Here is a 19,999-nt window from a genome sequence, read left to right as displayed (position 1 = left end):
CACACTTAAACAACATTAACTAAAATTTCACTATTCACTCACATGTATATTCAAAGTTGTCTATTCAAGTCAAAGTCACTAAATTATTTTTATCTGGAGCTACAGAACTCCAATTAAGATCCGTAAATTTTTTCCAAAACTAGATCCACATATATTCTTACCATAAAATTTTCAGAATTTTTGGTTTAGCCAACTAGTACAGTTTATTTTTTAAAGTTTCCCCTATTTCACTGCTCGACAATCCTGACGTCTCTTCACTAAAAAATAATTATCTCATTGTATAGAATTCTGATATTGTTTCTGTTTGTTTCTCTTGAAAATAGATTTACTCAGAATTCTAAACATATAAACTTTATCCCATAATTATTTTTGTACAATTTTTGAAAATTTTCCAAAGTAAGAATAGGGGATTCCGAACTCATTCTGACTCTCTCTAACTAAACTTCAAATATCTCAAAATATATAACTCTTCTGCTGCTTTGTTTCTTTTATGTGAAAATAGACTCATTCAGCTTGAATTTCATATATTATTCAGCCTCTAATTCAATCTCCACCATTTTTGGTGATTTTTTAAATTCACACAAATGTTGCTGTCTAAACTGTTTTATTGCTAAATGTACTCTTTCATAATTTCACTTTTTCACTTTCAATCACAATTCAATTCAAAATTCACTTTTCCATTTCTAAGTCGATATTCAATTCAATTCCACACCTATATTCATTATTCAATTACACCTAGTCAATTTCCTGATGAACACTTCGGAATAATAACAGATACTCGGTGGATTCAGCATATAGCAACCACCTTATTAATCAATGATGTCCGGTAGAATCAGCACATAGCAACCACCTTACTAATCAATGATGTTCGGTTCACATAGTAGCCTGTACATAGTACTACACATGTGACCATTACCATCTGATACACGTAGTAGCCTGCACATAGTACTACACACGTGATCGAAATTATTCGATACGCATAGTAGCCTGCACATAGTACTACACATGCGACCTATCAATCTGGTACACGTAGTAGCCTGCACATAGTACTACACACGTGACCATCACTTTCACTTTTACATAGTGGCCTACACACAATCCGTGCCACACATGTGATCATTTCTGTCACTTCATTCGTATCTCTTTTTATTCCAAAGGTTCATTCGGAAAATTTTCACTTTTTCTTACTTTTCTTTTTATCGATCAATTTTAATTTCTCGTCTTTCTTGATTTATAACAATAAATTTAACTTATATAACCTTCACAGTATTCATTCCAGTCCAAAAATGATACTTTGGAAAAATTGCATTTTTGCCCCTAAAGTTTCACAAAATTACGATTTTGCCCCTAGGCTCGTAAAATAATTTTTATTCAATTTCCTTGCATTTTAGGCCTAGCTGAACCATTTTCATAACTATAGCAGTCCACAATACTCACTTATTCACACACTTGTGGCATATTTTATAACTTTTACAAATTAATCCTTTTAGGCATTTTCATCGAAAATTACTTAGTACAAATCGTTTACCACACTCCAAACATTCATATTCTTCCATAAAACATCAAAATACATGCATATCATTGGTGGGTAAATTTTTAAACACAAACCCTAGTTCAAAACAATGGTAAAAATAGGTAAATCTTGTTACAAGGATTTCAAAAACGTAAAAATTATTAAAACGGGGATAGAACGGAATTACAATCGAACTTGGAAGCTTGAAAAACCCTAGCCATGGTTTCTCCATGAAATTTTTGGCCTAGGGGTTGAAGATGGACAAAAATTGGCTTTTAATTTTGTTTTTAATTCATTTTAATAACTAAATGACAAAAATGCCCTTAATGAAAAACTTTGGAAACATGCCTAAACATACCCATTTTTGTCCCCAAACTTAACCAATGGTATAATTGCCATATAAGGACCTCCAATTTAAAAATTCATAACAATTGGACACCTCTAACATATAGAACTCAACTTTTGCACTTTTTACAATTTAGTCCTTTTGACTAAATTGAGTGCCCAAACGTCAAAATTTTCGAACGAAATTTTCACAAAATCATTTTGTGAAATTGTAGACCATAAAAATATAATGAAAATAATTTTTTTTCTCGTCAAATTTGTGGTCTCGAAACCACTATTCCTACTAGCCCCAAATTCAGGCTGTTACAATTCTGGATGATTGCGGACAACCTCTTAGATTCCTGCGTATCCCTCTGTCTGGGACAAGCTCGAAATTCGTCGGAGGCACCTCCCACGTGGACAGGTCAGGCAGGACGGGGAACTCATTTTCCCAGACACGCAATGTGCGCTCGAGCGTGTACACATCATCGACAAATTGTTCAACATTAAGGTTCACTTTAGCACACGCTGCCGCGACATGCATACATGGATAATGAAGTGTTTCAAACCTCTTGCAGTCACACCGTCTATTTCGAAGATCAACTCCATAGGACCTAATGGGTATACCGGGTCGACGACCGATTTTCTCAGTAACTCGAAACGTTTCTAGACGTCGTGAATATATTTCTACATTTATCGACCTTGCCATCCGATAGTTTGCAGCCATTGCATCCCAGACATATTCGAAAAATACGTGTCCAGCCTCCATCTGGTCAATTTAATGCTGACTCATTCTTGGTATCAAGGTAGCCAACCTGTAGAATGTAGCCGAGAAGATAGATGCAATCGAAAGATGTCGTGTTTTCAACAACATAACATTGACCCCCTCCACTAAGTTTGTAGTCATTTGACCATAACGAAAGTCCTCGTCAAAACTTTGAGCCCATTGCCACGGCTCCATTGTACCCACCCATTGTCGAAAATATGTGTTTGTTTGACCCTCCATGTCACTCTCAAGTCGAATCATTCTTTGGCAAAAAATATGTAGCTCTAACTCGTACGCTGTACACGTATTAAGAAAAGATAAGTTCCAGTAACTCGATAACATAAAATATTACAACTTATATTGAAAAGATAAGGTTATCATTTACCCATTGCCACTACTTGTCTCTTCCAGTCTGCATTTTTATAATCTTTATGGAAGTTAGTCGCAATGTGACAGATGCAGTAAATGGATCTCCATGGCACACCGAAACGTCTAATTGCTACAATTAAACTTTTCCCTCTATTAGAGATGATGCAAATATTATCGTTGCTAATAACTTACCTCCGCAGGTTGGTAAGGAAGAATTCCCAAGATTCTAAGTTCTCCTTATCTACGATGGCAAATGCTATCGGGAGCACGTTTCTATTACCGTCTTGAGCAACCGCAAAAGTAGGATCTGTGTACATTTTCCATATAGCCAGGTCTCATCCACCTGCACAAATGGCTTGCAGTAGGGAAATGCCCGCACACATGGATTAAACGTCCAGAACAGTCGATGGAAAATTTTTTTTCCCGGCTGTAATTGGTCATCCGAGCCGTAATAAGGTCTTGTCTGTAACTCAATCATAGTCTTCAGTACGTACTCCCGCATAGCAGCTATCCATCCTTGTAGCTCGTGATATGACGAATGATAATCCCCATACAATTGCTCAATTGCCATCTGTTTAGCTATCCACGCCTTTCGATATGATACTCAATACTAGAATCGTGCTTGCATTTCGACAACCAGTACCGAAAATTTAATGGTTGGCATGTCTTTCACCATTGTCCTGATACACGTACAGATAGTTTTCAAATCAAGTTTTCGATAATCTTCTGTCATACGTGTTGATGTGCATGTATGAGGCCCAACAAATTTTCGTATCTCCCACATCTGCGAACTTTGAATGAATACAGCTCGTACCCGCCAATTGCAGCCTTCTGCTGCCTTTCAACACTCCCCAATATATATCGTCGATTTAGACACTGTGACTTTATAATCCACCGATATGTTCATGCTATACCATTTAATAGCAAGTACGCATTCTTTTTTACTTTCGAATCTCTGGCCTACGAATAACTCCTCATGATCAGAATTGACGGCCAGCCGGTGAGCAAGAACTATTTCAGGGTACTCCGGGAACTCAGCTACATGCGCTGCGTCGGGGTCTATGAGCGACATGTGTGGTCCAAGATTATTGTGTGTCAAAATACGTCGCATCTAGTTCTCGACCAAAGAAGCGTTAATGTTTCCATCCTTATTCACATCTTTATCGTCAATATCATCAGGTACATCGTCCACATCGGGATCACTGTCACTATCGACCTCTTCACCACAATAATCACTACCATCGTATCCATCATCACCAACTACATCAATATCGGGTGTAATATTCAGATCGATACCGATCCCATCTATAGTCAATTCACTATCAACGTACGATATTGGAGCCACCATCCAGGGTTCTTGAGCTCCGTGTTCTTCACTATATGCATTGACATCTTCATTTTTCTCCATACCGGCTAACTCAGCAAATAAGTGAATTGGTGCATTCTTGTCACTCTCATTCCCACAGTAAAGAGTGACCATTGTCTCGACATCTTCGTCGTCTACAAGTTCCATTTCGGTGAATTTGATCGGATTTGTCGAAACTGGAAACTTGTAGAAAATTTTTGATATCCTTCTCCCACAACGTCTAACAATTTTTGCATTAATCTTTCCCTTCATATCATCCAACGAGACATTTCTATTAAATCTCATTACTATTTGTTGCCAACATTCAAATATACATCCAACAGTTGTTGTCAAGATGATTCCACCGAAATAAACGCATACAAAAAACTTATCATCCATCTTCAGTATTCAATCTTTCAAAAAAATAAACAAAAGTTCAAAAACAATCTTGAACAGTAAAAAAATTACTTAAATAAAAAAATTAATGTTTAAAAATTAATGTTTCAATATGCAATATTTTCATTCCTAAGCTCATACTATTTCAGTTATCATTTTGTACATGAACAACGTTTAACCACTAATCCTAATAACTAACACAATAACAATAATAATAGTTTTTTACTCAAAATAATACTAACTAACAATAATAATTAGGGTTTTACTAAAAATAATAACTAACAATAATATAATGTAAAAACTAACAATCATACTAACTAAAATAATAATTAGGGTTTTTACTAATCCTAATAACTAACCATAATAAAAATATTAGTTTTTTACTAACAATAATACTAAGTAACAATAATTATTAATAACTAAATCCTAAAAACTAACAATAATAATACTAACTAAAACCATAAATTTGGGTTTTTATTAATCTTAATAACTAACAATAATAACTAAACTAATAACAAAAAATAATAAAAATTATACAAAAAAAAACATAATAACAAGATAATCCATTATTTTTTTAAAATAAATACCTTATTTTTTCTATTTTTTTCTTCTCTTTCTCTCTTTTTCCGGCACCACCTTCTTCTTCTTCTTCTCCTTCAGCTCTCTTCTTCTTCTTCTCCTTCAGCTGGGCTGAATCGGGTTAAATAATTGAAGTGGTGCCGCCTCTGCCACAGACACCATTGGTGCCACCTGTGGCAGGCCACCATTCAGATTTTAACTGTTTTGTTTTTTTTTGTACCATTTTCGTAAATAAAAAAAAGTTATACTATTTTGGGTTTTTTTTTATTTTTTTAGTATTATCTTAGTAAAAATCCCCAAATACTCATATCTATATAATTAATACTATAAAACATTGTTATTAAATATTTATAAAATTTAACATATATTTATTATTAAAATATTAATATAAATATTTTTCAATAATATATTAATAATATTATTAAAATTTTAAAATATTATTGATAAATTTTATTATTAAAATAAAATTTTAATATTAAATAATTTATTAAAATAATAAATTATTTTAATCATATTAATAATATATTAAAGTATTAAATATAAACAATTAAATACATATATTTAATAATATTGAACATTATAATATTTGATATTATTACTTTAAAAAATTAAAATTTATTATTAATATAATAATATTAAATTTAATTAAATTTACTTTTTATACAAAAATATAATTATTCATAAAGAGCTCTTTTTTCAAAAGAGTAAGAGCCCTTTAGATGGGCGGTACATTTACTTACGGTTAGTGTAAAAATAGTGATGATGATATTAGATACTGTAGTAATACTGTAACGTGAGATAAAAAGAAAGCTAAACGCACCATACTGAAAGTAAATGCCTATCTAAAGAGACCCTAAATTATTTTGTAAGTTATTTTCCCTTGATCTTGTAAATTATTTTTATTGACTAAACTATGTTATATGAAACAACCAGAGAAAACAATTTTCATAAACATTGGAAGTATCTCAGGTTCAACATAGTTTGCGTCAAATATCAAAGTATTCATTCTATTCTAGAGACTCCAACAAATGATATCCAAAACATTGTCCCAATTAGAGGACTCAATAGCGAAATAATCTGGTCTTGACTGCAAGTTTAAGCCAAAAAATCATTAATGCGCTGCGGGCCATGAAAATTTCATTTTATCAATACAATTCAATGTCACATTCAAGAAAACCATCCATATTAATAACACCTAATAGTTGAATTTTTTTTACATAGAATAAATACTTAAAATATTTAAAATTTATTTAAAATTAGATGTGAGTTATTTATATTAATAATACATAAAATATGGTTATTAAATTATTAAATATTAATCCTATAAGATATTATAAAAATAATAATAAGTAGATGGTCTTCCTTTTATCTTTCGAAAGTCAATTTTCGCTTAACAATGTTAAATTAGGTCTTTTTCTGTTTTCACCCCTTTTTTTTCTTAAATTCCAATACGAAACAACACAGCACAAGATTATCTTAAAATTTTTAAATTTTCTGAACCCTTCATTTATTTATTTTTTTTCTCTATGAAATGCGTCCCTCGGCCCATGCATGCTTACCATGCAAAAACACTTTTCACATTGTAAAGTTAGAATTAATTAAAATGATGTGAAGTACTAGTGAGCCATCTTTATTGCTCATTTTTATTTTATTTACAATATTTAATAAACATTCCCACATGTAACATGTGAAAAATATAATAGTAGATCATCACCAAAAAGGAGATCCTTACTTAAAATATTTAGCTATTATTAACGGTTTAATAGGTTAATTGAAGATTAAGCGGAGAACTATTAAAGATGAATTGATTTTTCTAAAAGAAATGAGTGAGTTATTGCATGAGTCATTTTATAGTGGGAGATAAAATTGTCTATATATTTAGAGATTACTAATATTGAAATTTGATCCGGTTTCGTGATAGTAACGATAATGTAATGTCATAAAATATAATATTTTAAGGCAGTTGAGTAATCAATGATTTTGAATTTTCGACACTCGTCTTCTATATGTCTAGTAAGAGGTATGGTGTTATACGAGAGTCGTCAAAGTCGGTATCAATATGAAAGTATATCAGTTTAATTAGGTTGGTGGAATACACACAGCTTTAGTTATAAAACACATATTATGGTATGTGATGTAAGTATTGTCGAAACCATTTTTTTGAAACTTGAAAATGAGATCAACTTGGATTTCGAAAATAAAAACGAGTATGGGAGTCGCCACCAATCTTTTTTATAAGGTGTGATTGGGTCACCTCATAAAACGGTTGTTTTTAATAAACAACTTGATTTTATCAAAACAACAATTTTGGTCCATGAAAAACAGAAAATGGGTTCGGGAGTCGGTTACGTACGAGGAATGATTAGCACCCTCGCAACGCCCAAAAATTGGTACCTAATTGATTAATTAGTGTCTTAGTGTCAAAGATTGAAATTTTTGAAGGGTTTTAAAAAATATGATCCTTCTTCAAAGCATTGAGAATTTTTGAGACAAAGACATATTTTCATGTTAATCGAGAAAGAGAATTACATCCCGTAAGTTAGGACTCAATGCCCAAAATTCCTAATACGAGAATGCTGAAAATTTTATTTAAAAAGATATTTAACTATCTCGAGTTTTAGAAAATATCATATTCCGTAAGTTAGAACACAATCTTTTATTAATTCCCAAGATTTAAAAAACGTTTGAAAAGACTCGTGTATTTGAATTTATCGAGGAAATCGAAATCCCGTAAGTTAGGATACGAATTTTCTGAATATCAAAATATAGAATGTTATTTATTTAAAACAAATTTTGATATAATGTGTGAAATAAAACACGAAGTCGTAAAAAAATGCGAAAATAAATTGTATCGTTGGCATGCTAGACAAGCAATTATAAATATGGTGATGCAAATGAGAATAGCACGAGCAACAGTCCAATAAAAGATAAATAATAAAAAAAACGAATCAATTAATGTAAAAGAAACAATAATAAACAAGCTGAATTAAAATGCTTTTGTAATTAAATGAGCATAAAAAGATGGACATTATGTGAAACAACAAAACCATAAAATATATGCATATGTATATACCCAAAATTATAAAAATAAGAAGAACATATGTATGCATGTTTTAAAATACGTATATATATAAGTATATGTATATAAAAAATGAAATATGCAAAAATATATATTTATAATAACTTTAAAAAATGTACTTATATGTATATTATAGAAAATGTATGTATAAATATGGTTATAATGATAATAATAACACCAAAATAATGATATTATAATAATAAGAATAATAGTAAAAATAATTAATTTAATAATAAATAATAACAAATAGGGGACTAAACCGTAATGCGCTGGAAACATCAGGGAGTAAACAAATAAATATGCCAGACCCTTTAATACGTAGCGTTTTCGGGTGGGATCAAATTGAAACAAAATTAAAACATGTGGTTTAAATTGCAAATATATGAAAAAAAACTATATTGAAAGCAACTCAAAAATAGAGGGACCGATCATGCAAATATCCCCACCAGCAAAAACACATGGATCCTAAGGCGGGTCGGGTCACGCATGCGGGTATGGTCCTATACAGCGCCGTTTTGGGGCCGCTGAAACAGGCCCTAAACGACGTCGTTTCATGCCTATATAAAACCAACATTTTTTCTAAAAAATTCATTTTTTGCCATTTTCTTCAAAACAAAACTGATGAACCCTAGCTTTCTCTGCTAGGGTTCCAAATTTTAACTGTCGCTGTCACTCCAAACACCGATTTTGGCCTGGCCTCCAATTGCGACGGAGGAATAAGCCTCGGCCTTTAGGTAAGCGTTCTTCCATTTTTTAATACTATACCCTTTTTTAAAAAAAAGAAATGATAATAAAAAAGTTAGAAGAAGGAAACTCGAGAAGAGAAAAAAAAACCTTCGAATTACTCTCTGATTCTCTGTTTTTGTATATATTTCAATAATTTGATACAAATCTCGTAACCTCTCACCTCTCAATTTCTTGTTTTTCTCTTTATCTGTGTAACCCCCTTTTACAAATGCCTCAATCGGTTTTTATAACCAAATCCTAGAGAAGAATAAAAAATAAAAAAATAAAAATCTCTTTAATTTTTGTTATATTTTCTGCTATCTCTACTGTTTGTGGTCTGTTGCAGATACGTAGAAGATGTGCGCGGCATGTGCGACATTTGCAGAGGCGTACGAGGGAAGAAAAACGTGTGGAGCTCTGCGATATTGGGGCGAGGTTGCTGCGACACTAGGTTTGCTGCTAGGGTTTCTGCGTCTTAGGCTAATTCAGGCTGTTAGTATTGGGCCTTTTGGGTTTTATATTGGGTTTAATTTTTTGTTATTTGGACCGTGTAGATGGACTGGACATTTTTTTGTCATTATTTGTTTTTTATTTGATTTGGGCCCCGGGCAATAATTGGGTATCACAGCTGCCCTTCTTTGCTCGTTATCGTGTAACGGGAACAGAGCAAAGACCTTAAAAATGGCCAATTTTGCCCGGTCGTGCGGGATCTTGGTGCTCTTCTTCTTCAAGTAGCCTCATTCCATCCTACTTCATCTTCAGAGGTATAGGAATTGGTGCCTCGATCCACTCCACCGCAGCGACATCAGGGAAATAGGATTTGTAACTTGTGTCTGCTTCACTACAATTTTAGGGAGATAAGACTTGTTGCTTCAACCTACTCCCTTGCAACTTCAGGGAGATAAGACTTGTTGCTTCAACCTACTTCGTTGCCAATACAGGAAGACAAGATCTGCTATTTTCAACCTACTCCACTGCTGCTCAAGGAGATAGGGCTGGTGTCTTCGATCTACTTCGCTGCCAATATAGGAAGACAATATCTGCTATTTTCAACCAACTCCACTGCTGCTCAGGGAGATAAGGCTGGTGTCTTCGATCTACTTCGCTGCCAATACAGGAAGACAAGATCTGCTATTTTCAACCTACTCCACTGCTGCTTAGGGAGATAAGTCTGGTGTCTTCGATCTACTTCGCTGTTAATACAAGAAAACAAGATTTGCTATTTTTAACCTACTCCACAGCTGCTCAGGGAGATAAGGTTGGTATCTTCGATCTACTTCGCTGTTAATACAGGAAGACAAGATCTGCTATTTTCAACCAACTCCACTGCTGCTCAGGGAGATAAGGCTGGTGTCTTCGATCTACGTCGCTGCCAATACAGGAAGACAAGATCTGTTATTTTCAACCTACTCCATTGCTACTTAGGGAGATAAGGCTGGTGTCTTCGATCTACTTCGCTGCCAATACAGGAAGACAAGATTTGCTATTTTCAACCTACTCTACTGCTGCTCAGGGAAATAAGGCTGGTATCTTCGATCTACTTCGCTGCCAATACCGGAAGACAAGATCTGCTATTTTCAACCTACTCCACTGCTGCTCAGGGAGATAAGGCTTGCGGTTCCACCGATCTGTTCTCTGGGGAACATGACCTGTAGAATCCATTTCATGGGATTATTCATGCCTAGTGATTAGGATGTCATGATCAGAATGAATCAAATGCTCCTAACTAGGTATGTATGAATGAATGCAAAATAAAAATGATCTCTTAATGCTTGAGTTGTTATTGCTCATTATTCATTAAGGCTTTATTACCAACACGTCAGGACGCTATCTTGTTCTGCTGGTAACACTCATGTCTTACTTAACCAGATTGCCCCCACTGTAATCTTTAAGGTTCAATCCACTGTAATCTTTGAGACATAAAATTTGAACCATCTTCCTCCCACTGAGTATAGGATCTAGCTCTTTCTCAATCCTCTCCCATTGTAATTCAGGGATAGTGGATCTGAATCTTTTTGGTCTCCTACACCATTCCCAGGGTGTCATACCAAATGTTTATACACAATTGTAGAACTTTCTTTTCCAAGAAACCTCTTTTACCACTTGGTGATCATTGTTTGTTTGTTCATTGAAGCTTTGTCACCAACACGACATCTTGTCATTTTGTTCAATCAATGTTTGGACAACAAAATCTAAAAAGATAGTCTTAATTTAGACTTTTCCTTCTTAGACATTTCAACCTTTAAACTTGGTGCGTTCTAAAAAATAGTCCTATTTCAGTGTAACACCCCTAACCCGTCTCCGTCGCCGAATTAGGGTTACGAGGCATTACCGAACAAACACAACCATTTCTAAAACCAAACTGGTCACAACATGAAAATTTAATTACTTTCGCATAGCTATTATAATTTACAATCAAAATGTAATTAACATCGTACTCAAACCTATACATGCCATAAGATTAAGTTCAAATATTTAACAAAATACCAAAAGAAGTCGATAGTGTGATGGACTATGCTGATGATCCCCGAGCTCGTAACGTGTCTCCAAAATCTATAAAAGCAAATGGATGAAAACAAACAGAGTAAGCTTTTAAAGCTTAGTAAGTCTACAGCATAACTAAATATATATAAATATAAATAATATAACTCTTTAATCTAATTCACTGAGATTTCAATTAACACGAATACCTAATATTTATACATTATTGTACTCAGATCATTTTATTTATAGTCCAATATATATATACTTGTCGAATGCGATCAATTGATTTTATATTTATACCAAACCACATTACAACCGAATGTACACAACTAAGCATATATATATTATACACATATCATAACCGAATATGTATGTATACTCATGATAAACATTAAGCAAATACAATTCTAATACATATGAATGAATGCATTCATTTTTTTATCAAATACTTATAAACAAAGGTATATATATATCTCGAATGCATATGTAGTTACTAATCAAGTATGTGTACCAAATATTTATAAGTATATACTTATCAAATCCAAAATCCCAAAGCAGATATATATATTTTACAAGTGCATAAGCCGAATATATATAATCATCAAACGCACTTAGCCGAATGTATATATAAATATACTTATCAATTAAACATATCCAAAATCATATAATTATACACTTAATCACATACTTAAAAACAGATTCACCGGCATTTAGCCTGCTAGGCTTAAAGCCTGATTCAGTACACTGGCACTTAGCCTGCTAGACATATAGTCTGAAATATTTCACCGGCATTAAGCCTGCTAGACATTTTGTCTGAAGTGTTTCACCGGCAATAAGCCTGCTAAGCTCTAAGCCTGAAAATCTCAATTTTTCCATATACAGAATAATTTCTCAAATATTTATTAATAGCAAACACACATTCATTGTAGTCCATATTCAATCACAAAGAGTTTGCAATTCATACATTCAATTAAATTCAAGAATCTGTACACGAATATACATTTTGATATATTCGAACTCCCAAGTACGTATTTAACATTTATACCTTAAAATATAATCAAGACCTATTCATATATATATATATAGATGTTCCAACTCCCTTATAACCACTTATTCGAAATTATCTATACAATTACAACATACATACCTTCAATCAAACCCAATGTTTTACCTACATATATATGTTCGAAACTTATGTATACATATGTATTATACATATCTTTAATTTAAGCAAGAATTTCTACATGTATTTACTTACATATAATTGAATATTATATGCACATATATATAATTCTCATACAACCAACCAAATTCAAGTATATATACATATAGATACATATATAATTATTTGAATATATATATACCTTATACCATTCATACTTTAACTTAATTCAAAAATATTTATATAAGCATATATATATATTCAAACATTGTATATACATATTTATACCATTTATAATTTGAATTTATTCAATTAAATTTCTTTTAATTTTAGCTCAACAACAAACATAATAGATATACCTACATATATATTAATTTAATAACATTAAAAGCTGATAGACTTACCTCGAATATCAGCAGACACGATCGACTATTCGATTGCTTTCGTTTTTCCCCGATCCAAATTCGTTTTCTTCGTTTCTTGATCTAAACATAATCAAATTTAACCTTTTTATTCATCAAAACATTCAATTAAGTCAAAAAATACATAAATGGGAAAATTACCATTTTGCCCCTAACATTTTACACTTTTTGCAATTTAGTCCTTTTTGCACAAAACACAAAATACACAAAATTTGCCCATACCACACAAGGGCCGAATATTCATGGTTCTCATACAAGTCCACACATTGCATTTATTTCACATTTTAGTCCCTCAAAAATTTATTTTCACAATTTAGCCCTAAATACTCAAATTCATCAAAAATTCCAAGACAAAACATGTTAATCTAAGACATATCTTCCATTATTCATCATCAAACATCACAAAACACAAATATTCATCAATGGCGTAACTCAAAATATTCATTAAAATCAGAAATTCAAGCATGGGTCGAGTAGTATTCAAAGCAACGATCTCAAAAACATAAAAATTATCAAACACTAAAACCAAAGCATACCTTAATTTTGCTATGAAAGTGCCGAAACTTAAGTGGTTTCTTCCTTTCCAATATTCGGCTAACAAATATGAACATATTCATCTTTTTATGACTTATTTTAGTTATAATATTATAATTTACTTAATGACTAAATTAACCTTAATTAAATAAATTATAAATTACATAACTTAAGGGCAATGTTGGCATATACCACCCACTAACTAAATCTTGGTCTAATTACATCTTTAGACCTCCCACTTAAAAAGACAACTACAAATAGGGTGCTTTTAAATTTTAACCTCTAACTTTTATTTTACGCGATTAAACCCTTTTATTAAATCGGACACTTAAACGACGAAATTAAAACACGAAAATTTCACACAATCAAATGCACACGAAATAAACACACAAAATAATATTAATAATATTTTTCTAATTCGGATTTGTGGTCCTGAAACCACTATTCCGATTAGGGTCAAAACCGGGTTGTTACATTCAGGTTCCTGTATTATATAAAAACTTCTAGAGTAATATGCAAAACTTCTTTTGTGAAATTTTTATTAGTCCATTAATCATTATTCCAATGCAATGTGCTTGCAAAAGATCATAACGATGGATAAAATAGGATTAATTTGGGAGCATGACTTGAAGTGGATAAATTATCAAAGGGAATAAGAATAACAAAAAAATTGATTGGGAACACAAATCTTGAAAAAGAATGAAGTATTCCAAGAAAAACAAATTCAATATAAATAATATGAAGACTAGGTACCCTAGATATCACAGCTTGAACTTCTCTGTACAAACTTTTTGAAGACCATTCTAAGTTTGACATGTGTTTAGGAGATCTACAGTACTTTGTTGATGCCCCAAGATGTCGCCTACCCTTTCCTATTGATTCAGGTATAGCAAGATCACCACATGCCCTAAACTGATCAAAATTTGAGTTACTCTGATCACCTCATGTCCCATTCTGATCAAAATTTGAGCCGCCCTTTTCGGGTTTTCAACTCAAATCCCTTTTGGTCTCAAAGCGCCCTTTGGGGGTTTTCGCCTTGGCCTCTCCTCTTTTCCATTTTTTATTTTAAAAAAAAAGTACTTCTTAACTGAATCTGAGTTTACAGGGTTTGGCAAATCTTTACCATCCATCTCACTCAAGATCAAAGCTCCTCCAGAAAAGGCTTTCTTTACAACATGTGGACCTTTCCAATTTGGCATCCATTTTCCTCTAAAATCTTTTTGTATAGGGAGGATCTTTTTCAACACTAGCTCCCCCTCGTGGAATTCTCTGGGACGAGCCTTTTTGTTGTAGGCTCGTATCATTCGCCTTTGATACATCTGACCATGCTGAATAGTCTTTAGCCTTTTCCTTCTATTAAGTTCAACTGATCGTATCGAGATTGGACTCATTCTGTTTCATCCAATTTCAACTCAGCCAATACCCGGAGAGAAGGGATTTCGACCTCAATAGGTAAAACTGCTTCCATCCCATAAACCAGAGAGAAAGGTGTTGCCCTGGTCGAAGTCCTGACAGACATTCTATAAGAAAAGAGGGTGAATGGTAATTTCTCATGCCAATCTTTACAAGTCTCAGTCATCTTTCCCACAATCCTTGTTTTATTATTATTTTTTTGGCTGCCTATGGCGTCTGATCTTTGAACAGACTACAAACTTTTGACATTGTCCTTTTTGGCATTCCTTATCAGCGCTTGATCTTTTTTTCAAGAATCTGCTAACCATCGACTTTGTGACATTTGCATATGAAGCAACTTCCACCCACTTGGTAAAGTAGTCGGAGACCAAAAAGATAAATCGATATTGTCTAAAAGCTTTTGACGAGATTGGCACCATTACATCCATGCCCCACATATGGAAAATTTGTGAAGAAATGGAAGAGGCACATAGGTTTTATCTTCCTCAAATTGGTATTTACGGCATACCGGATGTAATCTCCTTCTATGATGGACTAATAGTACTGAAACCTCGTGATTAACTTGGTTATCGTAAAACCATTAGTATGTGTCCTTCTAACACACTTATGGACCTTTTAGGCTTAATAGCATCCACGGTCTTAGTAAGCCAAACATATCTTGATATGATCGTGCGAAATCATCTTTGAATTCTTAAAATAATTTAATGACGTTTCGCTTTGTTTCGATGGTAAGACAAGCTTTAATCTCTTTCTCTTCTCCTAGGCTCACTGTCTATTGACTTTTGTAAGGTAGGATCTATTTTTTCACCTTGTTCTACCATCCTTAACAAATCAAGAGATAGTTATAATCTATGTCATCTTCAAAGTCATAAGACCCCTCTAAACACATATCTCGCTCAAAAAGAGATTCTGAGTCTGTATCAGCATCACTCATGCCGTTGATATCTGGGGACCTACGGTAGGTGCCAAAGAATATAAAAAGAATGTATGAATTTATGAATAATTATTTGTACAATATGATTATGAATGAATAAAAGAATGATGTGGAAAAAGAATTAAAGAATACTTACTCGCAAAGAATGAAAGACTATTGGCTCAAAAATAAATGCAAAAAATGTATTTTATTAGAATCATAACGTTCAAACATGAGCATATTCCATAAAAAATTCCTATTTCTAGGCTAAAACAACAAGGATATTCTGAACATTACTCTAAACAAGCTCTAAAAACTACAGGGATCTCTTCTGCAGTCCAATTGTTTTGCTCTCTCCTAAGTTCATAAGGGCAGATCTCTAACGAGGTCCCTCCTTCAGTTATGTCTATGGCATTGATATGAACATTTTCCAACATTTCCTCATACATCGCATTCACCCCATTATCAACATGATTGGGTAGTCGATTTTTCATACTGGATGACTCATCAATTTTGACAATACCCATACTGATGAGCCTTTCAACAAGCTTTTTAAAAGCAGTGCAATTTTTTATGGAATGCCCTGTAATTCCTGCATGGTAATCGTACTGTGCATTCGTGTCGTACCATTTGGGATATGGAGGTTGTAAGGGTTTCAAATAAAAAGGGGAAACTACGTGTGCATTAAATAAACTCTGATACAGCTCCTTATATGGCATTGGAATTGGTGTAAACTGGGGCTTCTCAGTACTTTGTCTCGCACCATATTCTTGTCTTGATGAACCCTGCTGATTAGCAACCACCTTTCTTAGCTGATTCACTATAATCGATTTGCTATACGTATTCACACTGTTCACCTCATTTTTTTCTTTGAGGCTTACCTTCTGTTATTTTCTCCAGCATCAATATTTCCGCTCCTTATGGTGCTTTCAATCATTTCACCATTCATGACTATGTCAGAAAAGCTTTTTATGGCACTTCCTAAAATATGTGTGATGAATGGGGCTTTCAGTGTATTTATAAAGAACATTGTCATTTCTCTTTCCAGGAGCGGTGGTTGAACCTAGACCGCAACCTCCCTCCACCTTTGCACGTACTGCCTAAAACTTTCATTCGACTCATTTTCCATATTTTGCAAGGTGATTATATCAGGAACCATTTCTGCTACATGACTGTACTGCTTTATAAAAGTCTGTGCCAAATCTCTCTATGAACTAATCCTGGTATGGCTCAATTGATTGTACCCTTTAGACGTTGCCCCTATGAGGCTATCTTGGAAGCAATGTATTAATAATTGGTCGTTGTTGACATACCCTATCATTCGCCTACAAAACATGGTGATGTGAGCTTCAGGGCAACTGGTCCCATTATACTTCTCGAATTTTGGCATTTTGAACTTGTAAAGGAGCACCAAATCTAGAACCAAACTCAGATCCTTGGCATTAATCCCTCGATATCTCTCAGTACTCTCCATTACCTTGAATTTCTCTTCAATCCACTTCCACCTTTCCTCTAGTTGCTTTCGCAATTCTTCTTTTGTTTTTTCTTTTTCGACCGCCTCATCAAAATCAGGAATAAAAGGATTGATAGGATTATTCTTGGGGCTAGAGCCTAATCCGGCTTGGAAATTCTGTAACACCCCTAACCCGAATCCATCGTCGAAACAGGGTTACGGATCATCACTGAAATTTACAAATTAATTTTCAGACATCTCATTTCATCTAGCATTTATATTTGAAACCAACCAAAATCAAAATATTAATGAGCCAACATTGGCTAAATTAACTTATACATGCCATTATAACTAGAATCAAATCATCCAAAATTACCGATAAAACCAATGGATAGTGTGATATATATCCGACAAGTTTTCAACCCAATTGAGCTTCCGATAATCTGTAGGGTAAATAAATAAAAAAACAAATGCATAAGCAATGAATGCTTAGTAATATTTTATATAACTTTAACTTTTCATAATTTCTTTATTTTCATTTGCATTTCTTTACTTTCCACGCTTATTCCATATGCGTGACACACAAGTCATAAACATTTCATTCAACCACAGTCACAAGCTAATGCATTTCCAAAGTCTCTTTTCGAATTGATCACATGATAAGTTATTTCATAAGAAATTGTATAATCTAAACCTTACCACTTTTTAGTGAGCGCTAGCATATTTTCACTTAAATACTTTCCAATTCAATGCATTATATAAATAATCATAATATCATTCAACCAATAGCTTGGCACTTGCCTAAGCATCAAGCAAGAATACTAGTTAGTGTACTTGCACACATTACATATAAACTCATCATGCATAATTTTCTTGCATCAACATATTAAAGATAATCATACATTTACATGTCATGATACATATCATTCTCTTGTCGTTTCTTCATAGACATATATCATTCATTTCATTATTTCGATATTTCATGTACTATCATTTTCATGAATTTCGTACATACCAGTAATAGTTCATTTCAAATTCATGTTATGTCGCTTCAGAACTTTACCCGTTATATCATTTAAATATCAATGGTTATATTTATTTTAGATCAATAATAATAATCTATAAATCTTTCAATTCAATCACATAAGTCTTTTACCATTTGTTTTTGAATCGAAGAACGACTTACGTATATGAGTACACCGTTTTCAGAAGCCCGAAGGCTGAACTTAAGCTCATGAGAGCTAAACAGATAGTAAACATGAAAGTTCGCAACAAATGCTGAACCTCGGTTTACTTGGGTAATTTACCGTCAATTCATCCTTTACATTTGTAACGCCATAACCAGTTATGGTCTTATCCGTCAATTCATCCTTTGGTACAGAACGATTGTACTCAATCCCGCATTCAATTCAAATTGAGTATTGAATTTGATATTATATTTCCAATAATAATTCAATTTCATGTTTTCTATTACCCGTATTATTTTCCCATATTTATCCCATTGAATTTCTTGGAAATTCGATGGATTTTCAGATGTACACTTTTAGTGTACAATTCCGAGTCCATCAATTCATATTCATGTGCGCACATTTCCATTTCAGAGAGCACACTCCCGCGAACCTCATCCTTACAGCGGGATTATCAGTCCAGGCTAAATCCCCTGCAAGAGAGCACACTCCCGCGAACCTCATTCCTTACAGTGGGATTACCAGTCCAGGCTAAATACCTTGTAATATAAACTCATAGAGTATTGTCGGGATTACCAGTCCAGGCTAAATCCCCTGCAATGACAGTTACTCTAATGAGCTTGGATCTGAATTACCAGTCCAGGCTAAATTCAGACCCTAATTCGGATTACCCGTCCGGGCTAAATCCATTTTCCACATATTCTTCGGGAGGCCTATATCAAGATCACCCATCCGGGCTAGATCTTTTTCACACATATTCTTCGAGAGGGCTATATCAGGATAGGATCACCCGTCCGGGCTAGATCCTTTTTTACTGTCAATTCCTTTTCAAAGATCGATCGAATTTTCCTTCCATTCAACCGGGATTTTTTCCCCTTTTTATTAAATATATCAATGTTTCATCAATTTTCATATAATGAACATTCAAATCATATTCACATCAATAACAACATTTCAAGCATTTAAGAATATAATTCAAGTTACATGAACTTACCTCATTACTTGTTCGTGTTTACAATTTCACTAATCCGATGTCTTTTCTTTTCCATGTTCAAGTCTTGTATTTGATTCATTTGGATCTTTCTAAACAAATTTGATTCATTCATTTTATATTCTGATATATTCAATTAATGCTCTAGGCAAGATTACCATTTTGCCCTTAAACTTTTAATTAATGACGATTTTAATCCTTAGGCTCAGAAAAATAAATTCTTGAAATTTTAATCCTTGTTTTAAACCTAATTATTCCCATACACATTGATAACAGCCTATGAATTCTATAAAATCTCAAATGTTTTCATAATTTCAACACTTTTTAATTTAATCCCTAAAAC

The 19,999-nt window shown here is 33.2% G+C and overlaps 1 protein-coding gene across 1 annotated transcript; it reads right to left on the bottom strand.

Annotated features, from left to right (window-relative positions):
• Positions 1–2,153: 2,153 nt before the first annotated feature.
• Positions 2,154–2,606, bottom strand: LOC107898093 (uncharacterized). The gene has a single exon (XM_016823640.1). The coding sequence runs from the start codon at positions 2,604–2,606 to the stop codon at positions 2,154–2,156; it is 453 nt and encodes a 150-aa protein (XP_016679129.1).
• Between the last annotated feature and the right edge of the window lie 17,393 nt (positions 2,607–19,999).

The sequence above is a fragment of the Gossypium hirsutum genome, chromosome D04, assembly GCF_007990345.1.
Source record: "Gossypium hirsutum isolate 1008001.06 chromosome D04, Gossypium_hirsutum_v2.1, whole genome shotgun sequence".
Classification (NCBI taxonomy): Eukaryota; Viridiplantae; Streptophyta; class Magnoliopsida; order Malvales; family Malvaceae; genus Gossypium; species Gossypium hirsutum.
The sequence above is the reverse complement of the archived record's forward strand: the minus strand, read 5'-3'. Positions and strand labels throughout refer to the sequence as shown.

What these genes read in the sequence shown, in the direction of transcription:
- LOC107898093 (XM_016823640.1), bottom strand. Translation starts at nt 2,606, where the DNA reads ATGGAGGCTGGACACGTATTTTTCGAATATGTCTGGGATGCAATGGCT.